The sequence below is a fragment of the Myotis brandtii genome, unplaced genomic scaffold (assembly GCF_000412655.1).
Source record: "Myotis brandtii unplaced genomic scaffold, ASM41265v1 scaffold727, whole genome shotgun sequence".
Classification (NCBI taxonomy): Eukaryota; Metazoa; Chordata; class Mammalia; order Chiroptera; family Vespertilionidae; genus Myotis; species Myotis brandtii.
The window spans coordinates 236,194-258,520 of NW_005370872.1; the positions used below are offsets into that span (position 1 = coordinate 236,194).

The 22,327-nt window shown below is 43.9% G+C and overlaps 1 protein-coding gene across 11 annotated transcripts in view; it reads right to left on the minus strand.

The window, feature by feature from the left end:
- Nucleotides 1–9,256: 9,256 nt before the first annotated feature.
- The window catches only part of LOC102255966 (nuclear body protein SP140-like protein), a 71,934-nt gene continuing 58,863 nt past the window's right edge, over nucleotides 9,257–22,327 (minus strand). For 10 of the 11 annotated variants that reach the window (XM_014530184.1, XM_014530183.1, XM_014530190.1 and 7 more), the window contains 8 exons: nucleotides 19,966–20,108; nucleotides 18,829–18,876; nucleotides 16,283–16,327; nucleotides 13,721–13,836; nucleotides 12,640–12,748; nucleotides 10,607–10,684; nucleotides 10,245–10,388; nucleotides 9,257–9,495 (listed from right to left, as the gene is read on the minus strand). In XM_014530184.1, the coding sequence (XP_014385670.1) occupies nucleotides 9,388–9,495; nucleotides 10,245–10,388; nucleotides 10,607–10,684; nucleotides 12,640–12,748; nucleotides 13,721–13,836; nucleotides 16,283–16,327; nucleotides 18,829–18,876; nucleotides 19,966–20,108 (791 nt within the window). In that variant the 3' untranslated portion in view covers nucleotides 9,257–9,387. Of the gene's footprint in view, nucleotides 9,496–10,244; nucleotides 10,389–10,606; nucleotides 10,685–12,639; nucleotides 12,749–12,918; nucleotides 13,025–13,720; nucleotides 13,837–16,282; nucleotides 16,328–18,828; nucleotides 18,877–19,965; nucleotides 20,109–22,327 lie in introns of all 11 variants that reach the window. The other variant, XM_014530180.1, reaches the window with a different exon arrangement.

Below are 22,327 nucleotides of genomic sequence, written 5' to 3' on the forward strand. Positions count from 1 at the left end.
ATTTTAATGGCCAATAGACATGAAAAAATGTTCAACCTCCCATATAATCAGGAAAATGCAACTTAAACCAAGATGGAACTTTTAATCCATCACCTTCACAATGTTTGGGTGTGGGGAGATGGCTCATCTCATTTGTTTTTTTGTATGAGGATGTATCAGTTCAGCCACATTGAAAGGCAATTTGGCAGGATCTATAAACAAGTAAATATTATACCTTTGCTTCAACTATTTCACCTTTCGGTGTTTGACACAAGCTTATATAGTACATGTTTCCACCACTTCTTGGTAAAAGTGAACAATTGAAAACAACCTAAATGTCAGTCAATAGAGGGGGAAATTGTTTAGAATTTTGATATAGTAAGCCTGGAATAGTATCTGATAAAAAGAATGAGGTAGGTCTATATGTTTGTTAAAAAGATCTCTAAACTACTTAATATTAAAATATGTAAAAATGTAAAATACAGAAAGGTATATACAATACTACCCCATTTATTGAAAAACAAGAACACAATTATGCATTTAGGAAGATAAGTTATATGTGTAAATGTACAAAGAAAGGTGTAGAAGGCTATGTGCACAGCACTTAACAGGACCAGATTGGAAACTGCAGGGGGCTGGAGGATGAATAGGATTTTTTTCCCTCTACATACATCCATGTCATTTGAAATTGTATGACTAAGAATGTATAATAAATTTCTTTCATATTAAAAATTAAATGTATTAAGTAATGTTATTTCTGAACCTATTACTAGAGAAAAAATCAGGTTTCTAGCCCTTTTTTTGTAGAGGCCTCTTTACGGGTGAGGCATGAGACCACACCATCATGTGACTGAAAATATGTCAGGTGGTTATCCTGAATTTTATATTTTTTTAAACTACCTTCTTTAAAATGGCTTAGAGGAAACCTGAGGGAAATGAAAGGGTTCAGAGGTCATGAGAAAAAAAAAATCACTGTCTCAGAGCATCAGGAAGGACAGCCGAGTTCAGATGGCCCACCAGCTGAGCAGTAGCTGTAAGACAAGAGTCCTGTGGGCTGTGGCAGCAGCACTCACACCAGCAGTTGTCCCTCTGCAGTTTAAAGATCCTACTTCCTCACTCGTGTTCCTGCACTTAATTACGTTGCACATGACTGTTCTTGTAAACAGGATGGAGGTCAAGATTTAGAGGAGTGTCTAATGACACTAAAGCAGCAGCACAACCAGAGAGGAAGTTAAAGGAAGGGAAAAAGAAACTGAACTGGTGCGGAGGTCGGTGCCCTCACTGGCCGTCTTCCTGCCCTGAGCCCTGCCTGGGCCTCTGAGCCCCTCCCATGTCCCCAGCTGGGGACCAGTGTGGCTGCCAGCCTTGACAGGAAGTGAGTGAACTCACACCCAGAGAAGGCTCCTACCAAATGGGGGAAAAGGAAGTGAAAATAACTACCACATGCAATCATGTGCTGTCTCCCTCCTTCTGCAGCCCAGGTGTGGTTCTCAGCCATCAGGACATGTGGTAGCAGGAATGGAGGACAAGGAGGGATGGTCAGGACCTGTAGGCCAGGGGAGTAGGACATCCAGGGAGAGTAGGGCCAGCTGCTGCAAGTTCATTCATTTGTGCAAAGACACCAAAAACATTTTGTGATTCCCCCTGTCCCCAGCTGCCCCAACCTTCTAACAGGGTGAAGAGATTATACGAGATGGGCAGGCGGTGAACTCCATGCTGTCCCTTGCCCTTGTGGAGATGGCTCTGGGGAAAGAGGAAAAGACAGAATCTTCAAATCTTCACTGAGGCCTTTGGAGAGCCTGCAGCCAACTGAATGAGTTCCAGTGTTTGGACATGGGCTGGAGAAGCAGACATTATGTAGAGGGATAGATTCCACATTTGATCCTTGAGTCTGATTTCCTCCAGCTGTAACTAAGGGCTCTCACCCAATTACATTTAAGATACAGGGGAAGATTCTACCCACTCTCCATAGATGTTCTTTCTCCCCCCAAAAAAGTGAATATCAGTCTCATTGGGACAGATTTTAGGACACGGATGAGGACATCTGTACCAGTGGGCAGGGTCCCAGGCGCTGTACACACAGGGATCTCCCTTCCCTCCAGCTGGCCCTCTGTAGCACACAGCTGTCCTGTGCTTCTGCCCTCCATGGTGCTTGGGCCCAGACAAGGTCTCACACAGACCACACTAGGTTTTTCTAGTGTCCCCTCTCTCTCCTCTGTCCATGGGAAACAGGCTGACTAGGCCATCACTATGCTGGGTGTTGGGATAAATATGTCAGTTTAGAGTCACCAAGATCACCACATGAATTGGGGGCTGCTAGCAGTCAGCTGGCTGGGAAATCCACAGGGGCCAGTCTCCTAGGTGGACACCCAAAACTGGGGCTGCCTTGGCCAAGGGAATGACACATTCCTATGGGGCCAGAGAGAGCCAGGCAGCAACCCACTCTGTGAACAGCAGTGGTTTCTTTGGGAACTGGAGGTCTCTGTGGAGAAAGCAAAGATTTTTGTCCAGAAAACAATATCAGACCCACCCGGATAGGAATGCGATGAGACCATCTTCAGAAGCAGGTTGAAGCCCTGATAATCTGCTGGGCTGATATGGAGGATAAGAAGGGAGGGCCTGGGACATTGTCCAGGGTAACAGGGGCACTGACAACAGAGACCATTTCTGTTGTCAGGAAGTACCTGAGCTAGGGGCTTGGAAACCTGGAGAGCTGGAGAGGCAACGACTGAGGAGGGACAGGGGGCAGAGGCCACGCCAGCAAGATGGGCTTCCTTAGCTTCACCAGGAGCAGCTTCCATTCAGACCACAGTAGTGGGCTGAGTCTCCAGCCTGGGAGACCCTATGGGAACAGGGTTTGTCCTTGAGAAGAGGCAGAGTCCCAGACCTGAGAATTCAGGGGCAGGAGGAAGTGGAGGCAACAGCAGCAGCAGCCTCTGGTGCAGAGGATGAAGACCTGGCACCTCTGCGGATGCAGAAATAGAGAGGAGGGGCACCTGGGACCCAAGTGGGAGCACTCAGGCGCCACACCGATGGCCCCTTCTGGGAGGTGTCCCATCAGTCAGCAGGACTCCTGGTCCCCCTGCCCTCCCTTCTTCCTGGGAGACACTGAGGCTGGGAGTTCTGTGAAGGTGAGTCTGCTCCTTGGTGGGTCTCCCTGGGCTTATGCTGCTGGAGGGGACAGGGCTCTGTGCTCCTCTGAGCTCCAGTGCACAGGGACAGTGGTCTGGTGTGGGGAATGTGTGTGGTTGATTGGAGCAGCCTTGGGCCTTGTGGATAAGCCCAGTTCTGGGGTTCAGTATTTTTATTGATTTTAGAGAGGAAGAGAGAGATAGAAACATCAATGATGAGAGAGAATCATTGATTGGCTGTCTCCTGCACGCCCCCTCCTGGGGATGGAGCCTGCAACCCGGGCAGTGCCCTGACTGGAAACCAAACCAGGGACCTCTTGGTTCCTTGGTTGACGCTCAACCACTGAGCCAGGCTGGCCGGGTAAGAAAACTGATATTTTTTAACCCCATCTCTGTCTCACTTTTTGCCTGTCAGTTGGTTTGGAACTCAGATAAAGGAAACTTGGGGAGAGTTAATACACAGAATTTGTGATTCTTCCCGTGATTTTCTTCTTTCTGAAATTTCTCTCCCCCAAAAGCCTGGGAACCCTTGCCTTCTTCCCTGGCTCAGGTGACCAGGAAGAAAGTGGACTTTCTTACCAAATTTTTACCATCTCATGCAAGCCTGTGGCGGCTCACCCAGCTGGGTGATAATAAACAAGAAATACCTTGTACTGGCTGCTTCTGAGATGGGACTTCCCTCCTCAGTGGGCTGCCTTTGTTCATGGTCCAGAAGCCTCAGCCAGCTGTTCTCTGAATATTATCCTCACAGGGATGTCTAACCACCCAGATTACACAGAGGGAACAAGAGAATCCTTGGCCCCTCCTCCCAGACAGAAGGCACTTCTCTCCAGCAAAGCAGAGCAGGGCATGTGCTGATGCCCAGAGAAGCCACTCTGGGAGGTTCAGGCTAAGGGGTGGTTACCCAGAGCCCCTGGACCTTGGGAGCTCCAGGTCCTCCTGCAGCCACACTGTCCCAGGTAAGACCACAGCTGAGCTCCCTAGCATCATAGGAAGCAGCTGATATCTGAGTCCAGGTAAATGGGACTGAGCAAATGACAGGCTTAGTAGCCTTCCTTGCCCTAGGCCATCTAGTGGAGTGGGGTGGAAACCCTACCTACTAGCATGATGACCAACTCAGTCTTTATCTCCATAGCACAGGACAACAGGACCACAGTTCTATTAAGGAATCCCCAGGCTCTGTGGTCCCTCTGACTGGCCTGGGACTGCCCCATCCTTCCTGTTAGGCTTCTAGGTCCACCTCTGAGGGTCCTCTAGATAGGTTCCGTCGATCAGGCATGTTTTCCTTGGCCATCTAACCTCCTCCCTTTCCCTAACAGCACCCAGTTTTCTTTTAGCAGATGACTTCTTCCTGTGGTGTGCACCAGTGGAGGGACTGTTCATCATGATATTAGCCCTTGAGCCAGCCAGGGCAGCCAGGCTCTCTTTGAGGAGATGGACTTTGATAAAGTTCTTTAAGAAATTAAAAGAATACTTGGAAACATTAATCAAAACTACAATGAGATACCTCCTCACATCTGTTAGAGTGGCCATTATCAATAAGACAAGCAAAATAAATGTTGGAGAGATGATGGGAAAAAAGGAACCCTCATTCACTGCTGGTGGGAATGTAGACTGGAGATTCCTCAAAAAATTAAAAATAGAGCTACCATACGATCCAGCAATCCCTTTCTTGGGTATCTACTTGAAAACCTCAAAATCTTGTATTCACAAAGATATATGCACCCCTGTGTTCACTGCAACATTATTCACGATGGCCAAGACATGGAAACAACCAAAGTGTCCTGTGATAGAGGACTGGATAAAGGTGTGGTACACATACGCAATGGAATACTACTCAGCCATAAGAAAGAATGAAGTAGTGCCATTTGCAACAACATGGATGGATCTTGAAAATATTATGCTTATCAGTGGTTCTCAACCTTCTGGCCCTTTAAATACAGTTCCTCATGTTGTGACCCAATCATAAAATTATTTTCGTTGCTACTTCATAACTGTAATGTTGCTACTGTTATGAATCATAATGTAAATATCTGATATGCAGGATGGTCTTAGGCGACCCCTGTGAAAGGGTCGTTCGACTGCCAAAGGGGTCGCGACCCACAGGTTGAGAACTGCTGACTTAGCAAACAATGAGCACCTGCTCTGTGCAGGTTATCAGGTCAATGGTGGTGATATTCCCAGGGAGCAAGATATTCCCGTGCTGCCCTCATGGATGTTGCTGGCTTAGGGGAGAAGACTGTCATTGAACAAAGGGGCAAAGGGGCCTGAGGAGGCTGGTGAGGGAGGGAGGGGCTCAATCAAGCAGGAGTTGGAGCCATCTCAGACGTTTGGGGCTTTATCCTGAAGACAATGAGAAGTTATATCAAGTATCAGAAGACACTTCAATAATTAGCTACTATGAATGCTTCAATGAACATAGGGGTATACATATCTTTATAAGTATTTTCAAATTTGGGGGGTAGCTACCCAAAAGAGAGATTTGGGGTCATATAGTAGGGCTTTTCTTAATTTTTGAGGAACTTCCACACTATTTTCCATAGTGGCTGTACCAATTTACATTCCAAACAGCAGTGAATGAAGGTTCCTTTTTCTCCACAACCTCTTTAATACTTATTATTTCTTGTCTTGTTGATGATAGCTATTCTAACAGGTGTGAGGTGATATCTCATTGTGGTTTTGATTTGCATCTCCCTAATCACTAGTGAAGTTGAGCATCCTTTCATATACCTGTTGGGCATTTGTAGGTCTTCTTGTGAGAAGTGTCTATTCAGGTCCTCTGTCCATTTTTTAATTGGATTATTTGTTTTGTTGTTGTTGAGTTGTATGAGACAGGTTGAGAACCGCTGTGCTAAATGAAATAAGTCAGTCAGAAAAAGCTAAGAACCATATAATTTCGCTCATATGTGGGATATAAAACTGAAACTTATGAACACAAACTGCAATGTAGTGGTTGCCCAGAGGGAAGGGGGTGGGAGGAGAAAGGGGTCCTAACATATGGTAACAGAAGATTTGACTTTGGGTGGTGGAGACATGGTACAAGATAAAGATTTTGTAACATACAAATCCACACCTGAAACCTATGTGTTCATGTTGACCAATGTTATCCCAATAAATTTAATTTTTTAAAAAGGAATAGAAACCCTCTCCTCACCTAGCTGCCCCTCCCAGGACTTGCCTATTGGGTCATGCTGTGAGGATTCTGCATATTCTCTATTCAAGCAAGAAGCGAGGCTGGGTAGGGGGTCTGTCTTGCAACAAAGGGCAGGGGACTCTTTTGCATGTGAGTGGGTTCAGAGGTACCTGGAGTTCGGAGCTCTCTTGTACAACTTCTTAGAAATCCCAATTCTGAGCTTCAGGGTTTCAATCCTATATCAGGGCCCTGACTGGAATAGAGGCCCAACTGGGCTTAGAATTCAGTCTTCTCTGAAGTTCTGTCATTCTTAAAATTAGGGCCTGTTTCAGGCCTAGAACTATTGCCTTCCAGCTGCATGTATGAGGATCTCTTTGTTTTAGGTGGTGACTAATAGATTTAAGTCTATCATGTACTCTTTTCAATACATTCATCACACTTAGCAATAGGCACCAAAATCCACAGTTCTTTTCTTTTTAATGTTTTATTGATTTCAGAAGAAAGGAAAGGGAGATAGAGATGTAGAAACATCAATGATGAAAAAGAATCATCAATTGGCTTCCTCCTGCACACCCCCTACTGTGGATCCAGCCTGCAACCTGGGCATGTACCTGACCAGTAATCAAACTGTGACCTCCTGGTTCATGGTTTAATGCTCAACCACTGAGCCACACCGGCCAGACAAAATACACTCTTCTTATAGTTATTTTATTTTATTTTATTATTGTCTAAAGTTTTACATATATCTCCTTTTTCCCCAATTGACCCTGCCCCCATCCCCTCCCAGCCATTCCCACCATGGGCAAACCCCCATCACCCCAGTGTCTGTGTTCATTGGTTATGCTAATATGCATGCATACAAGTCCTTTGGTTGCTGTCTAGCCCCCCTCCCCTATCATTTGTCTCTGGATCTATTCTTATTCATCAAATTATGTTGATCATTATATCCCACATATGAGTGAGATCATGTGATATTTATCTGTCTCCAACTGGCTTATTTCGCTTAGCATAATGCTCTCCAGTTCCATCCATGCTGTTGTAAATGGAAAAGTTCCTTCTTTTTTATAGCGGTATAGTATTCGATTGTGTAGATGTACCACAGTTTTTTAATCCATTCATCTGCTGATGGGCACTTAGGCGGTTTCCAAATCGTAGCTATTGTAATTTGTGCTGCTATGAACAGAGGGGTACATATATCCTTATTGATTGGTGTTTCTGGTTTCTTGGGATATAGTCCTAGAAGTGGGATTACTGGGTCAAATGGGAGTTCCATTTTTAACTTTTTGAGGAAACTCCATACTGTCTTCCACAGTGGCTGCACTCCCACCAGCAGTGCAGGAGAGTTCCTTTTTCTCCACATCCTTGCAAGCACTTATAGTTTGTTGATTTGTTGATGATAGCCATTTTGACAGGTGTGAGATGGTATCTCATTGTTGTTTTGATTTGCATCTCTCGGATGATTAGTGACTTTGAGCATATTTTCATATGTCTCTGGGCCTTCTGTATGTCCTCTTTTGAAAAGTGTCTATTTAGATCCTTTGCCCATTTTTTTATTGGATCATTTATCTTCCTTAAGTTGTATAAGTTCTCTGTAAATTTTGAAGATTAAACCCTTATCTGAAATATCTTTAGCAAATATGTTCTCCCATGCAGTGGGCTTTCTTGTAGTTTTGTTGATAGTTTCTTTTGCTGTGCAGAAGCTTTTTATTTTGATGTAGTCCCATTTGTTTATTTTCTCCTTAGTCTCCATTGCCCTAGGAGCTGTGTCTGTAAAGATATTGCTACAACATATGTCTGCTATTTCACTGCCTATGGAGTTTTATAGGATTTTTATGGTTTCCCGTCTTACATTTAAGTCCTTCTTATAGTTATTATCATAAATGTCATAGAACTGTATCAGTTGGCATACCTCTTTGCCTCTATATCATCCAGTTTCTTACAGATAAAATTTTGTCAATGACACTATTACAGAAACTATCAATATTCTTCCTGTTACTCTCTGGCTAGACAGTGATCCAACTCACAAATGCCACTCTTAGGGCCTTCTTGCTAGGATTATTATGTTAAGTTCCCTAGAAGCAGAACCCAAAATGAAGTCCCTTAAGTAAATGGTTTATTGTGATAATTCTCTCAGATGGAGGAGTGGAGAGGGAAACAGGATTTACTGATGGAAAAGCTAAGCAAGGATGTGGTCACAGCTTGGACTAGCTCCAACCTAATCCCAGTGGGGAGCATGAATCATGCCACTCATTGAAGCTAGACCCAAGGCCAAGGAGGTGTAACTGTTGTTGAAATTAGCTAGTTTGTCAATATTAGTAATAGTAAGAGAGCAAAGGGGAGGCTAGACATTATAAGCATGATTATCTGGGCAGCTTCACTAGGAAGCTACAGCTTCATGCTCCCTAGGAAACCCCCAGTCCATTCCCTGCAGATTACCGGAGGAAGGGAGAGAACAATGGGGGAGATGGGTGCATGCACAGTGAAGTCAGGGTGATGTAGAGAAGGTGCTTGCCTGCCATCTAGCCCAGGAGAAAGATCATTGGCTGGAAGGGTGGAGCCACAGCAAGTGCACAAAATCTTGGAAGGGTAAAATCCCCAGACAGGTCCTTCTCTCTTCTTTACTCTGGTTCTCTCTTGCTCCATGTCCCACACTTGCCTATGCAACTGTCTGTTTTCTCTCCATAGCCATGTGGCCTTAAGCAGCCACGTGGCCATGGGCCATGACAACCCCTGGACTGGAGCTGAGAACACAAGCTAAGCTAACCAGATGCTGGAATGGACTAGACTGTATTTTAATTTGGAACAGAACTTATGGGCACTGGCCTTAAATCTAGCCATACTGAAGGCAAGATTGGACTTCTTGCATGGTGAGACAGATGAAGATGGGACCTTGGAGGGAAATCCCCTTAATTTTACATCATCAAAGAAGCTTTCCATGAAACCCCATCCTCCCATGGGGTCCTCAGGAAATTCTTTTCCTCATGGCACCTCAAGAACTCCACTTCCACCAATATAACCTCCATGCAATGCTGGCTCCATTTATTGCGCTCAATGTAATATTACTCAGGAGAGAGATGGATTGGCAGCCAACCCTCACAGCAATTTAGAGGATGAGGGGATTTTCCAGGGTCCCAACAGTATCCGCTACACAAGTGAACTGCTCTCATTTGTTTCCTGAATAGCAAACACTTCCTTGAAATTCTTCTCAAATTCTGCCTCCAGTCTAAGTCCCATTAGGCCAAAGTCATTGTACTGGAAAAAAAGATAAATAACAACAAAAGTAATGCCACTCATTACCAGTATTTAGAAACATTGCATTCAAGAATAACTTCCTTAAACACCTAAGTTACATTAACCAGGTTAAAATAAAAAACTCTTGTGGCTAAGAGTAAATTCTGTGTCCTAAGTGCATAATTAATTCTTATTAACTAGACAGAAATGGGAAATCATGACCACATGTGGGGACTCTCACTTATTAGTTTGGGTTGTCGAATAATCCATGTTCTTTGTAACAATCAAATATTACAGATATCTAAGTACAATCTTCCTTTCATATTGTCACTTCTATTCCCCTCTGGTGATCCCTGTTAAGTACAGGTCCATTCATATGTAAAGGACTCTGGAATTTGGGATTTCTAAGAGGTTTGATTGAGTATATTTGAGGTAGATAAGAACAACATGACTTTAGGACTCAATCTTCTTCTCCTTGGGTTTGGAACAGGGAGGAAGAGACTCTTCTCACGGGACACTTGTTGCCTTTTCTGAGGAGGGTGAGCTCTCAGGGACCTGGAGTCTGGTTGCAGGGACACCTCCTGACTCACCGTTACGCTCCCTGATGAGCTTAAATCCTCAATTTAAAAACCCACTCACTTCCTGAACCCTTGCTTATACAGGCTCATCATAAAAGGTGAGGGAAACTCTAAAATTTCCCAGCACCAGGAAATGAGGGCAGAGTGACTCAACTGAAAGAAAAGGAAATGGAAGCAGGGAGAGCCACTTACCTTATAAGACGCCCTGTGGTTCTGAAAGATGAGGCGCATGTCCTTCACAAACCCTTCCACTTGGGGGTAGCCCAGCTTAATTAGCCTCTTCTTGATCTTGTCCAACCACATGGGTTCCTTTAGATGTTGAGAAGTCTCTTTAATCTGGTAGGGGAAAATACCATTGAGACAATTACTGACACAATTCAAAATCTGTCTTCTGTGGATTCCCCTAAAGTCCAGCAGAAATACCAGGTAAAGATAATGGCAGCTCACACTATCCCTCCTGTGGGCTTCATATCACAAATCCCACAAGAGCCCATGTCAGGGTCAGGTAACACCAGGGCAGCCTGTAATTATGGTTTTTTGTTGTTGTTACTTACATAATAATAATATGGAATCTTCGAAAAAAACGTGCTCTCTGAATCGCAATAGACTTTCAAGAGAAGGAACTCACATTTCTACAAAAGAAGGAAGATATAAATGAAAAGCAGCTTGGAGAGAGAGAACCAAGATGGCAGCATAGGTAAACTCTGATACTCGCCACCTCCCACAACCACATCAAAATTACAACTATGATACAGAACAACCATAATTGAGAACCACCTGAAAGCTGGCTGAATGGAAGTCCTACAACTGGAGAAATAAAGAAGAAAACACATTTAGACTGATAAGAGGGGTAGAAGCACAGAACTGGCTGGTCCAACACCCATAGGTGGCATGTTTTTAATCAGGAAAAATATCTCAGCTGCAGAGGTGTCCTGTGAGGAGCAAGGGGGTCCCAGTCCCACACCAGGATTCCAGTGCTGGGAAGAGAAGTTTCGATAACTTCAGGCTGTAAAAACAACTGGGGATTATGGCTGAGTAACACAGAGGCTACTGGATACTCAGGCAGCTCCTCTTAAAGAACCAGGGCACAAACATACTTAGACTCATTCCTTTTAAGCTCCAGTACCAGGGACATATGAGGAAGAACCAGTTTGTCTGACACTGGAGCAAGAACTTGGGGGCAGCTTTCTCCCAGACAGGGGTGCTCACAGGGGGGTCATTGTTCCTATGCTGAGACCTCCCCCATTAAAGAACTGCTGGGCAGCCATATCCATCAACCTGGCTCATATTGTTTGCTCCACCCTGGTGATTCCTGAGACCCTGCCCCATTCAATTTGCAGCCCCACTCAAGCTGTTTGCAGCAGCTTTTCTATATGAATGGCCTTTTTGGTTTAGTCTTCAGACTTAGCTAAAATTTATCAAAAAAAAATAGCACTGGCATCAGTATGCCCCATATCTATCAATAAGAGGCCCTAGACAGCTTGGCTTTGTCTGGGCATTTCCAAGCACAATACAAGCAGCAGCCATCTGCAGATTACTCTGTAGTTCCCGCTAGGTGGCCATAGGCAGTGGCTGACTTTACACCTCCCGGGAGGCCCCAGAGCCAGTGCACTCAGTAGACAGCTTTGGGTTTAGGCTTCAGACTTAGCTAAAATTTATTTAAAAAAAAAAAAAAACAGCACTGGCATCAGTATGCCCCATACCTATCAATAAGAGGCCCTAGACAGATTGGCTTTGTCTGGGCATTTCCAAGCACAATACAAACAGCAGCCATCTGCAGATTACTCTGTAGTTCCTGCCAGGTGGCCATAGGCAGTGGCTGACTTTATACCTCCTGGGAGGCCCCAGAGCCAGTGCACTCAGTAGACAGCTTTATAACAGGCCAGATTACTTTACACATCCATGAGCAACACACTCAAGGGGTAAACTCAATAAAGTCCCACTGAAGCAAGTTCTGCTCCATAGGGGTATCTCCTGCACAGCAGCTCTTCCACTGTAGTCACAGCTGGTCCTCACAGCCAATTGGCCTGAGGTCAACTCCTCCTAGTGATGTCAACAGCAATCAAGGCTCAACTACAACAAGACTGTGCCCATAGCCCACACATGGATACACCTAGAGTGCCCAGCTCAGGTGACTGGGGAGGCTGAGCCACTGGGCCCTATAGGACACCTAGTACACAAGGCCACTCTACCAATTCCAGGAGACATATCAGCTCTACCTAATACATAGAAACAAGCATAGGGAAGCAGCCAAAATGTAGAGACAAAGAAACATGTCACAAATAAAAGAACAAAGAAATCTCCAGAAAAAAGAATGAAATGAAATGGAAGCAAGCATACTACTAGATACAGAGTTTAAAACAATGGTTATAAGGCTGCTTAAGGATCTTCTGGAAGTTTCCTCAAACAACTATTGCTCTCCAAGAATCATGCAATGGAGGAATTATTATTTTTCTGCAAACAAGGTCTGGTGAGAGGCACAGTCAGAAGAGCAGACACCCTTTGGCACCCCACCCCTTACCCAATGACTCTTGACTTCTCACATGTGAGCAGAAAGGAAAGGTCCTGGGGTTTAAATCTGACTCACCAGCTGCTCCTCAGGCCCCATCTGCCTTGTCAGGACCTCAGATTCCCTGAGACACTGCTGACTTCCTGAAGACTCCTTCACCCTGCAGAAGATGCAACTCCACGGGCTCCTGAGAGGTCGGGCATAAGTGAGCAAGGCAAGACCTCAGAAACAGCCACCATTCCTACAGCTGCCACTGTTCCTCCTTTCAGGAATGACCAATGTACCCCTCACCCAATGACTCTTGATTTCTCACATGTGAGCAGAAAGGAAACGTCTTGGGATTTAAATCTGACTCACCAGCTGCTCCTCGGGCCCCATCTGCCTCGCCAGGACCTCAGATTCCCTGAGACACTGCTGACTTCCTAAAGACTCCATCCTGCAGAAGATGCAACTCCACGGGCTCCTGAAAGGTCAGGCATAAGTGAGCAAGGCAAGACCTCAGAAACAGCCACCATTCCTACAGCTGCCACTGTTCCTCCTTTCAGGAATGACCAATGGACACAGCCAGCAGATGAAGGGGATACTCTAAGAACCCCTAGGTGCGGTCTGAGCCAATAACCCTCCTCCCATCAAGGGTAGCAGCAGGGGGTAAGTGGGTGGAGGATGGTGTCAGGGTGAGTGGTAAGCTCTCTTTCCCCATCTGAGCTGCTGGGAGCACAAACAGCTCTGCCCACCAAGCTCAAATGTTGGAGACTGGGCCTTAACCCATGGGGACCTTAGGCCTTCATCAGTCAGTTGAAAAGGTGGTGAAATAAGGGAACCCGTCCATGTTTCCTAATTTTTCTAAAAAAGCACAGAACACAAACAGCTGGCATTTTCACTCCCATAGACAGCATTCCATGCTGGGAAAGTTCTGGTAAGGGCAATTGGCAGTATTTAGGCAAAGCACCCAGCCACCAGCCTCAGCCTCCCAGAAAAGAGAGGGGAACATTAGCCTCCAGTTGACAGCATCTTTAAACAGTTCCCGGGGTCATAATGCTGGATCCTGTACCTCTGACCCTGCTCTTTCCCCATCAGAACACAAGGAGGAACTATGCTGGGGGACTGTGCATGGCAGGAGGAAGGGTCCCTAAAGGGAGATGGGCTGCATCTCACAAACCTCTCAATGTCCACAGGTGGGAGGTGACAGTCCTCATGAAAGGATCTCGAACAAGTATCACAGCAGAATAGCTTTCCTCCATACCGGCAGATCTCACATACGTCTGAATTTCCTAGCTAGAAGGTAAAACAATGTTCATATCTCCAGTGAAACCCTGAAGACCAGCACTGTAGGTATCTAGCACTCATTGCCTTAGTGTGAATCTGCACAGACCCTTATGTGCTTCTCCCTGAGTTGTGAAGGAACAGCATGAAGTGGAGGTTAGAGAAGAACTGTAATCTGCAGTGAAGTTCAGGAGGAAGGATCTGTATGCCAGACCAGAAAAGCTTTTCCTATAAAACCAGAGATTCTAATACAGAAACACAGGCAACAAAACAAGGGGATGATTCATGGGATCTGAATAATTTAATTACCATGCAGATAAAACAAGTTCCTGAAATATTGTTAAGTCTATTTGCCTACACCACAATGACATAATATATTGGGTCGACAATGGAAAAGGATAACGTATTGAGAATTTGATAAGATGGAAAAAATTTCTTAGTGCGGGAAGTAATCAAAGAAGAAAAGACATTAATTCACAATTATTTGAGTTGTTTTCTAGGCTTTTGGGTGAAAATATTTTTGTTGGCTGAATTGGGATGATAGCCATTTCTTTTGTTCTTAAAAATGGCCATATATGGCCCTAACCGGTTTGGCTCAGTGGATAGAGCATCAGCCTGTGGACTCAAGGGTCCCAGGTGTGATTCTGGTCAAGGGCATGTACCTTGGTTGTTCTTCTTATCTGTGCAGACACTCACAGATTACCAGCATCATTCTCCAAAAGTGAAGACCCATCTCTCCGAAAGAACAAGAAAATGATAAACATAAACAATGTTTAAGAATCTTGCATTTACAATCCTCGTTCAAGATGTATCTCTCTGGTTCTTTGCCCAGCTACACAATAGAATCTTCTAAGGAGAGTGCATAAGATGTCCTGTTCCCAACATCAAAGGTTATGAATCAGTTTGTCTGAGTGGGGCACCGGCATTGGTATTCTTCTTTGAGTCACAAAATGGATAATTTTGTGTATCTGAATCATCTGGGACTTAATCCTAATGTCCAATTTATAGCACAGATCAATTAAATCAGATTTCCTTTGGGGGAAATTCAGGTCTTCAAATGATTCCAGTGTGCAACCTGGAGATTTAGCCTGAGCAGAGTCTAGTTACTAAGACAGGGGGAGATTTTAAGTCAATGTTGAATTGGCCTGTAATGTTTATCCCATGAAAGATATTAACAGGGGTGAGGGTACTCTTGCCCTCTCCTCCTTTGGCTGTGAGCAGTGTGGCCTGGCCCTCTGTGTTGACATCCATCCCAAACAAGCCGCACAAACACTGGACTCCAGGGCTGTTGACATGATTGAATACTCCCTCAGTTGGCTGAGAGTCAAAATCAATGTGGATAAGATCTAAATCTTGTTGGAGTATTGCTTTGGAGGTAAAGTGTATGTAAATCTATTTGACTATCCCTCCTCTGTTGAATGTCATATATCAACTAGAGGCCCAGTGCACAAAATTTGTGCACAGGTAGGGTCCCTACGCTTGGCCAGCAATCAGGGCCAATCAGGTTCCCCCCACCTCCCTGCCTCCTCCTTCCCTTGCTCTCTCAGCACCCCACTGCTGGTTGCCTGCCATGTTTCACACCGCCCCCTGGTGTTCAGTGCACATCACAGTGAGCGATCAAACTCCCAGTCTCCTGGCCAAACTCCCAAGGGGACACTTTGCATATATACATATATATATATATGTTACTGCATCATATCCTATCGAGTGATGCCCACTGGAGTTGTGCAAGGGCAAGTCTTTTTAAAATACTCATCTTGTTGAAATGACAGAAATCAATGTATGAGATAGCTTAGGGAGCAGAATCTTCTATAATTTTGCAGACCTTAAAGCAGTTTGGCATATGGTATCAATTTGAGTAAAAATGCCCATGATTCGCTAAGTAGTGATGGTTTTATTCCTAAACACCAGCTCAGCACCTTAATGGCTCCCTTGAGGTTGGATGCAGGGCCTCTGTAAAGGACTCACTTGCCTTGAGTACATTTTTCTGCAGAACTCATAACAGGATGCATACCTTAAACTCACTAGCTTTGTCTGGCCTATTCTTTCTGTCTGATGCATGAAACCATCTTAGTTCTGCCTGCACCATGGAGTGAATATTTGTGATTTTTTTCCTTCCCTCTGCCTTCTTTAAAATGCCACTATGTCAAATTTGCACCTTACCCTTAATCGGCAGGCCAGCCCTGCCCATTTCCACTTAAAATCCCTTCTCCAGTGGTCTAGAGCTCTACCTTCCATGCTAATAAGAAAACAAAGTTTCCTCCAAACAAATGAAAAGAATGCTTTCATGCTGAGACACTCAACTCCAGACCATCTGCTGTTCTCTGCTCATCACACACAGGGATATGTTCCAACTGAGTATGAGCAAGCTTCAAGGAAAGGCGGTAGTGGCAGGGATAATGTACCAAGGGAAAAGGTCTAAATTATTCTAGGGTTACAGGTTGGAGTTAGTACTTACATATGGGTCAACTAAGGTATTGTCATGAGACTGCGAGATTCTCCGCTACAAAGAGAGAAAGATTGCGTGACAATGCTGAATATGATGTTTTCATCCATAACTTACTTAAACAGCCATCTTTTGAGGGATTCAACTCACAATGTATCCATTATTTCATAAATATATCTACAAGGAATAAAAAGTGCCAAAGTACCAACACTTAGTCCAATCTAGTTACATCCTCTGGCTCTCAGACTCAAGGTGGGCCTTTGTGAAGTTATGCAGGTTGTCTGGTCCTGGTCTCCACAGATGAAATTGGAAGAACTCTTCTGGTTCTCCTACTTTGAGAGGCCCTCAGGCCTTCTTCTCCATATTAATAAGTATAACCCCAACAGAGTAGCTGCAATGAAAGTATCAAGCTAACAGCCTCCAGGAACCTCAGAGCCCAGATTCCTGGAATCCATGCAAATGTCCCAGAGAAGAATTCCACCACCCTTTGAAACTCTTCTAAGGTGTAGCTTTAAAGGAAAAAATGTGCTCAAGGGCCCCAGTGTTGCAGCTCTTCTTCCCGAAGGTCACCCTCCTCTCCTCTCCATTCAAATCCTAAGATGTCAGCTGGTGACATTTCAGAGGTAACTAAGTACCACCTACCAGACTTACATTGCTTGGGCATATACATTGGAATGACTTGATGTCCTTCCCTTCTGGATTCAGGTAGCCTCAGCCTTTATCTCCAGCCCAGGGCATAGAGGTCATAGATAAGTGTGATCCACTGGACAATCACCTGAGAGGTGGCCATGTCATTGCCCACATCTCTGTGTGGCCTAGATTCTTTTCATATTGTCTGATATGGAAGTTTTTATTCCATATTAGAAGTTATAATTCCATATGAAACAATGAGTTGAAACAATCCTTGAGGTCAAGGTTATTGTTTGAATCTTCTTTAATGGCTAGTGGGCATTTAATATGCCCTTGACAATTTTATGTTAAACAAGTGAATGGATAAGTATTCTTTTACTTAGAAAAAGAGACTACTTGCTCTCTCATAGACAAACATTAGCATACAATACATGATTCTTCTTGAGGAGTATGTTATTTCATAAAATATTGTCACCAGAAGATATTAGAGGCCCTCTTCAGGAGCCAGGGAAGCTGTCTTGTGGTGCTGAGAGTGACACTTAAGTTTCCAGAAACCAGTGAGCTCCATCAGCAAAAGAGGTTCTGAGAGACACAGAGGAACCACAGCGGTAGGCGGTAGTCACTGGTCCTGAGATCTGCCAATTTAGGGAGCTTCTGTTTTTGATCAAGGAGAGACAAAATACAAAGGCAACTGCAGCTTGTTACTGAAAAGTGTTTGACTCATAAATGAGGGTAGATCCTAATGAAAGGAAGTTGCCAGCTCACTTGGGTGCTCTACTTGAGTAAATCTTGGTACTTGAGGAATGGTACAGAAGCTCGTCTTCAACTTACTCACTAAATAAGCCTAATAAGTTTCCAAAGAGGAAATTTAGTGAATAAAATGTCTCAAGGACTGACAGTTTAAATCATCAGACAATATAAAGGCCTGGACCTCACATTCCCAGTGAAAGATAAATCTCATTGGCCAGCTATGTGTGACCTATCTTAGGATTTGAGAATGTCTTGGATGGCCATTTCTACCTGAAGTATCTAAGAATGGTATTTCTTTTCTCCTCCTCTACCTCAATACTCATTCATACCCAATCTTGGAAAAGCCATCACTTTGTCCTGAATCTGAACTGTGCATTATGTATTTGTTTGTTAGCATCAAAGTACACAATTTTTCAGGTCAGGCCTCCTATATTCATGGATCGCCCAAAAGTTTCTTCCCCAAAAGCACTATCCTCATGAAAGGCAAATAATTTCCCCCTGAAAAAGAATTCTGATTGTCTCTGTGCATGTTTTATTGGAAGGTGGAAGAAGATGTAAAGGATCAGGAAAGAAACAGGCTTTTAGTTGCCTATTTCATGAAATAGTGTATGGCAGGGTGTCCCAAAATAATGTATACACACTTTAATAGCTGATAGCTCAATTTTGAAAAGGAAATGTATTTTAATAAACATTTCCTTTATAATTATTCAAAGTGTGTGTATATATTTTGGGGAGATGTTCCAAGATACACTACTAGACCAGGGGGTCATAGGCATGATGGTGAGCAAACTTTTGCACCATCAGAAAATAATAACCCTAATTTTTAAAAATCTTAGCTTGAGTTGAAGATGACTCTGTGACTATTATTAAATGCTTTTATGTATTTCATAATTATGATTGCCTTTACAACTTTAACACCCTTACAGAATCTGCATCTATGGCTAAAACTCATCTATGAGATTTATTTTGATACCTCCTTATCATCTTCATATCAACTGATTTGCTATTCAAAGGAGACCTTGCATACAATATAATGTCCAAATTAGGACCTCTGAAGGCACATGCAAAAAAAAAGATACTTAATTATAATTATCCAACTGAGAAACCATAAAATAACATACTGCATATGTAAAATTAGTTATGCAATGAGAATTTGTAGAAAGTTATATAGTCATTACCTTTTTCCTCCTTCTGTATATCATTGGGGGATTACATAGAAATCCTTTCTGAAAAATAAAAAGATCCAAGTATATGGGTCTGTGGGTCTGGTTTGTGAGTCTGGCATTTCCAACCTCCTCCCAAATATTTCTACCCTGATATCCCACTGTCAGTTAGAACCAAGGTGTCTAAATGATACACCATCTCCCTCTCCTCACCTGTTCTAAAATTCATCAACAGTACCCAGAGAACCTTTTTCTTTGATCTTGTGCTTTTCCCCTACGTTTTAAGAGATTTTCCTTCACAGTCCCTTTGATACTTTTCACCTCCTTTCTATTCCCACAAGTTCCATTCAAAATTGCATGCTCACATCCGGGCTATTCAACCAATACATATGTATGCCACACCTACAAGATGTCAGACACTCTGGATAATGTTGAACACACAAATATGTACAAACCCTAGAGGGATCTAGAGAGATAAAGAGAATTCATGGAATGATAAGTTTTAAATAGTGTGAGAAGGGCCTTAATAGTGAGGTTAGGGGGCCCAAGGCAGGTCAGTCAGGGAATATTCAAAGAGGGGAGACACTGGAGTTGAACATTGTAGGATGATTATAGGCTTCTTGGGCTGAAAGACAATGAAGCCATTTCCAAGCCCCATGTTGTCTGAGATACTGTTTTTTAAACATGTCATTTCATAGCTCAGGAGACTCCCTGGTTCTGCATTGTATATGCTATGACTTTGAACTCCTTAGCCTGGCATGAAATCCCTCCACAAATTGATGGATTATGCCATATCACACACACAATCCATCTACCTCAATCCACGGAGCCACAGTAGTCGTGGTTCTGGATTTCACACCATTCTTTCTCTGGAGTGCCTTCTGACCACTTGTTTGGCCATAAACTGTCTCCTTTCTTTCAGTGCTTAAAGTTGTCTGCAAGCACCTGAGTCAGGATGACTTTTCCCTCCTCCACGATCCTGCATCTATCCCGAAAGAACCTCTAATCAATGTGCTGCCTTGTACTAAGGTATGAGTGTGGGGTAAGCATAAAGTCAGTGGCTATTACTCAACATATATTTGGTGAACAAACAGTGACCTATCTTAGGGTGCAACCAGGAAAACCACATCCAAGCTCCTGTCACTGGAATACCTCTATCAGCCATTTTAGGGTTCTCCTACTGCAGCGCATGCTGTTCTTCCAGTTCTTCCATCCTGCACGGCCTCCTTTGATTTCAAATTCTCTGGGAGTGAACCAATTTCCATCCTCACCCTGTATGCACTTCATGGTGGATCCTGTAAGACCAGAATAAGTTGATCCTGGGCCTTTTGTCCTCATAACTCAGACACTTGCCTCCCACCACACTGGATCTGGAGTCACCCAATTCGGGCTCAAGATCACTAGCAGAAGAGTCTGTCCTTCCCTCTCAGACTTCAGCATCCCCAAACCCAGCCTGTAAGTTCCCTCCCAGGAGATTTCCTGCTTTGAGCACACATTTCTTTATCTTTTGTACAACAACAAAAAAGTGATCATTACCATCAAAATCAACATTAAAAAGGATTCCAAAATCACCTATAAGGAATCCTCCAAGAATCCTCTCATTCTGAACAATGAGGGGATTTCAATGTGCTGTTGAATTCTGGGAATAGAGAACAGGCCAGACTCTCTGATGGCCCTGGGTCAATGTGGAGGCAGAACCTCTGGGTGGACTGAGATCTCAGCTCAGAATGGCACCACAGAAACATCTGTGTCCTTTATTTCAACATGCTTCATCCAGTTTAATGTCATTACTGAGCACTGAGTTTTTTCATCCCTGAATTCATGAACAGCTGATGATAAAAATAATTGTGACATGTATTCAGTGGAAATTTTAAGCTATATGTAAAATATAATCATATGCTAAACATTATTAGCCATTAGAGAAATGCAAATCAAATCCACAATGAGATATCACTTCACATCCACTAGTAGGGCCATAATTTAAAAGTCAGACAATTACAAGTATTGGCAAAAAGAGAGAGAAATTGGAACCCTCATACCTTGCTGGTGGGAATATAAAATAGTGCAGCCACTATAGAAAATATTTTAGTGTTTTCTCAATATGTTAAACACATAAAATTACCATATGAACCAATAATTTCCCTCCTGAGTATATATCCAAAAGAATTAAAAACATGTGTTCAAACAAAAACTTGCACATAGATTTTTAAAACATTATACATAATCCCAAAGAATGGAAATAACCCAAACTGACGAAGAGATAAACAAAAAAAGGTAGTCATACCATGCAATATCATATTATTTGATAATAAAAAGTAATAAGTACTATTCATGCTATCACATGAATGAACCTTGAAAACATCATGCTAAGTGAAAGAACCAGTCACAAAAAGGCTCATATGATATGATTCAATTTATATGAAATACCTAGAATATGCCAATTTACATAGCAGAAAAAAGGTTAATGATTGCTTATGGCTAGGTGGTGGGGTGAGGTAGAAATGGGCATTGACTACTGAGAGACATGGGGTTTTCTTTAGTGGGGGGCAAAAAAGTTCTAAAGTTAGATTGTAAATTCACAATCCTATGAATATACAAACAAACTTAACAATAAATCGTATACTCTATGTGGTGATTGTATGATTTATGAATTATATCAGGAAAGCTATTTAAATATTATACATCAATTATGTGAAATAATTCCTTATAGCTATATCATGAAGCAGATCATCTATTTTTAGATGAAGTATTTCAGGGTCAAGAAAAGTCCCCTTCTCTACTTAGATGGATCATTCACTTTTGGCATAGCTGAGGCTGGGACTAGGGTTTTCTGACTCTAAATTCTGTCATCTTCTTACTACATCAAACACCCTGCCCTTGTGATTATGATCCAGAAGGAAGAAAGGATATGGAGGTGGAAGCTGAGAGCCTCTTCCTTTTATTTCTGACTAGAGGCCTGGTGCACAAAAAATTGTTCACTCGGGGGGGAGAGGGGGTCCCTCAGCCCGGCCTGTGCCCTCTCGCAGTATGGGACCCCTTGGGAGATAATGACCTGCTGGCTTAGGCCTGCTCCCGGGTGGCAGAGGGCAGGCCCAATCCCTAGGTGCAGCCCCTGGTCGGGCTCAGAGCAGGGCCGATTGGGGAGTTGGGGCGCCACCCCCTGTCATGCACAGAGCAGGGCGGATCGGGAGGTTGCGATGCCACCCTCAGTCACGCTCAGGGTAGGGCCGATTGGGGGGTTGGGGCACCGCCCCCTGTCACACTCAAGGCAGGGTCGATAGGGAAGTTGCGGCGCCACCCCCTGTCACGCACAGAGCAGGGCCAATCAGGGGGTTGGGGCGCTGCCCCCTGTCACTCACAGAGCAGAGCCGATCAGGGGGTTGGCGTGCCGCCACTGTCACACTCAGGGCAGGGCCGATGGAGAGGTTATGGCTCTACCCTGTCACACACTGAGCAAGGCCCGTGGAGGGGGGTTGGAGCGCCACCCTCTATCACCCACAGAGCAGGGCCGATC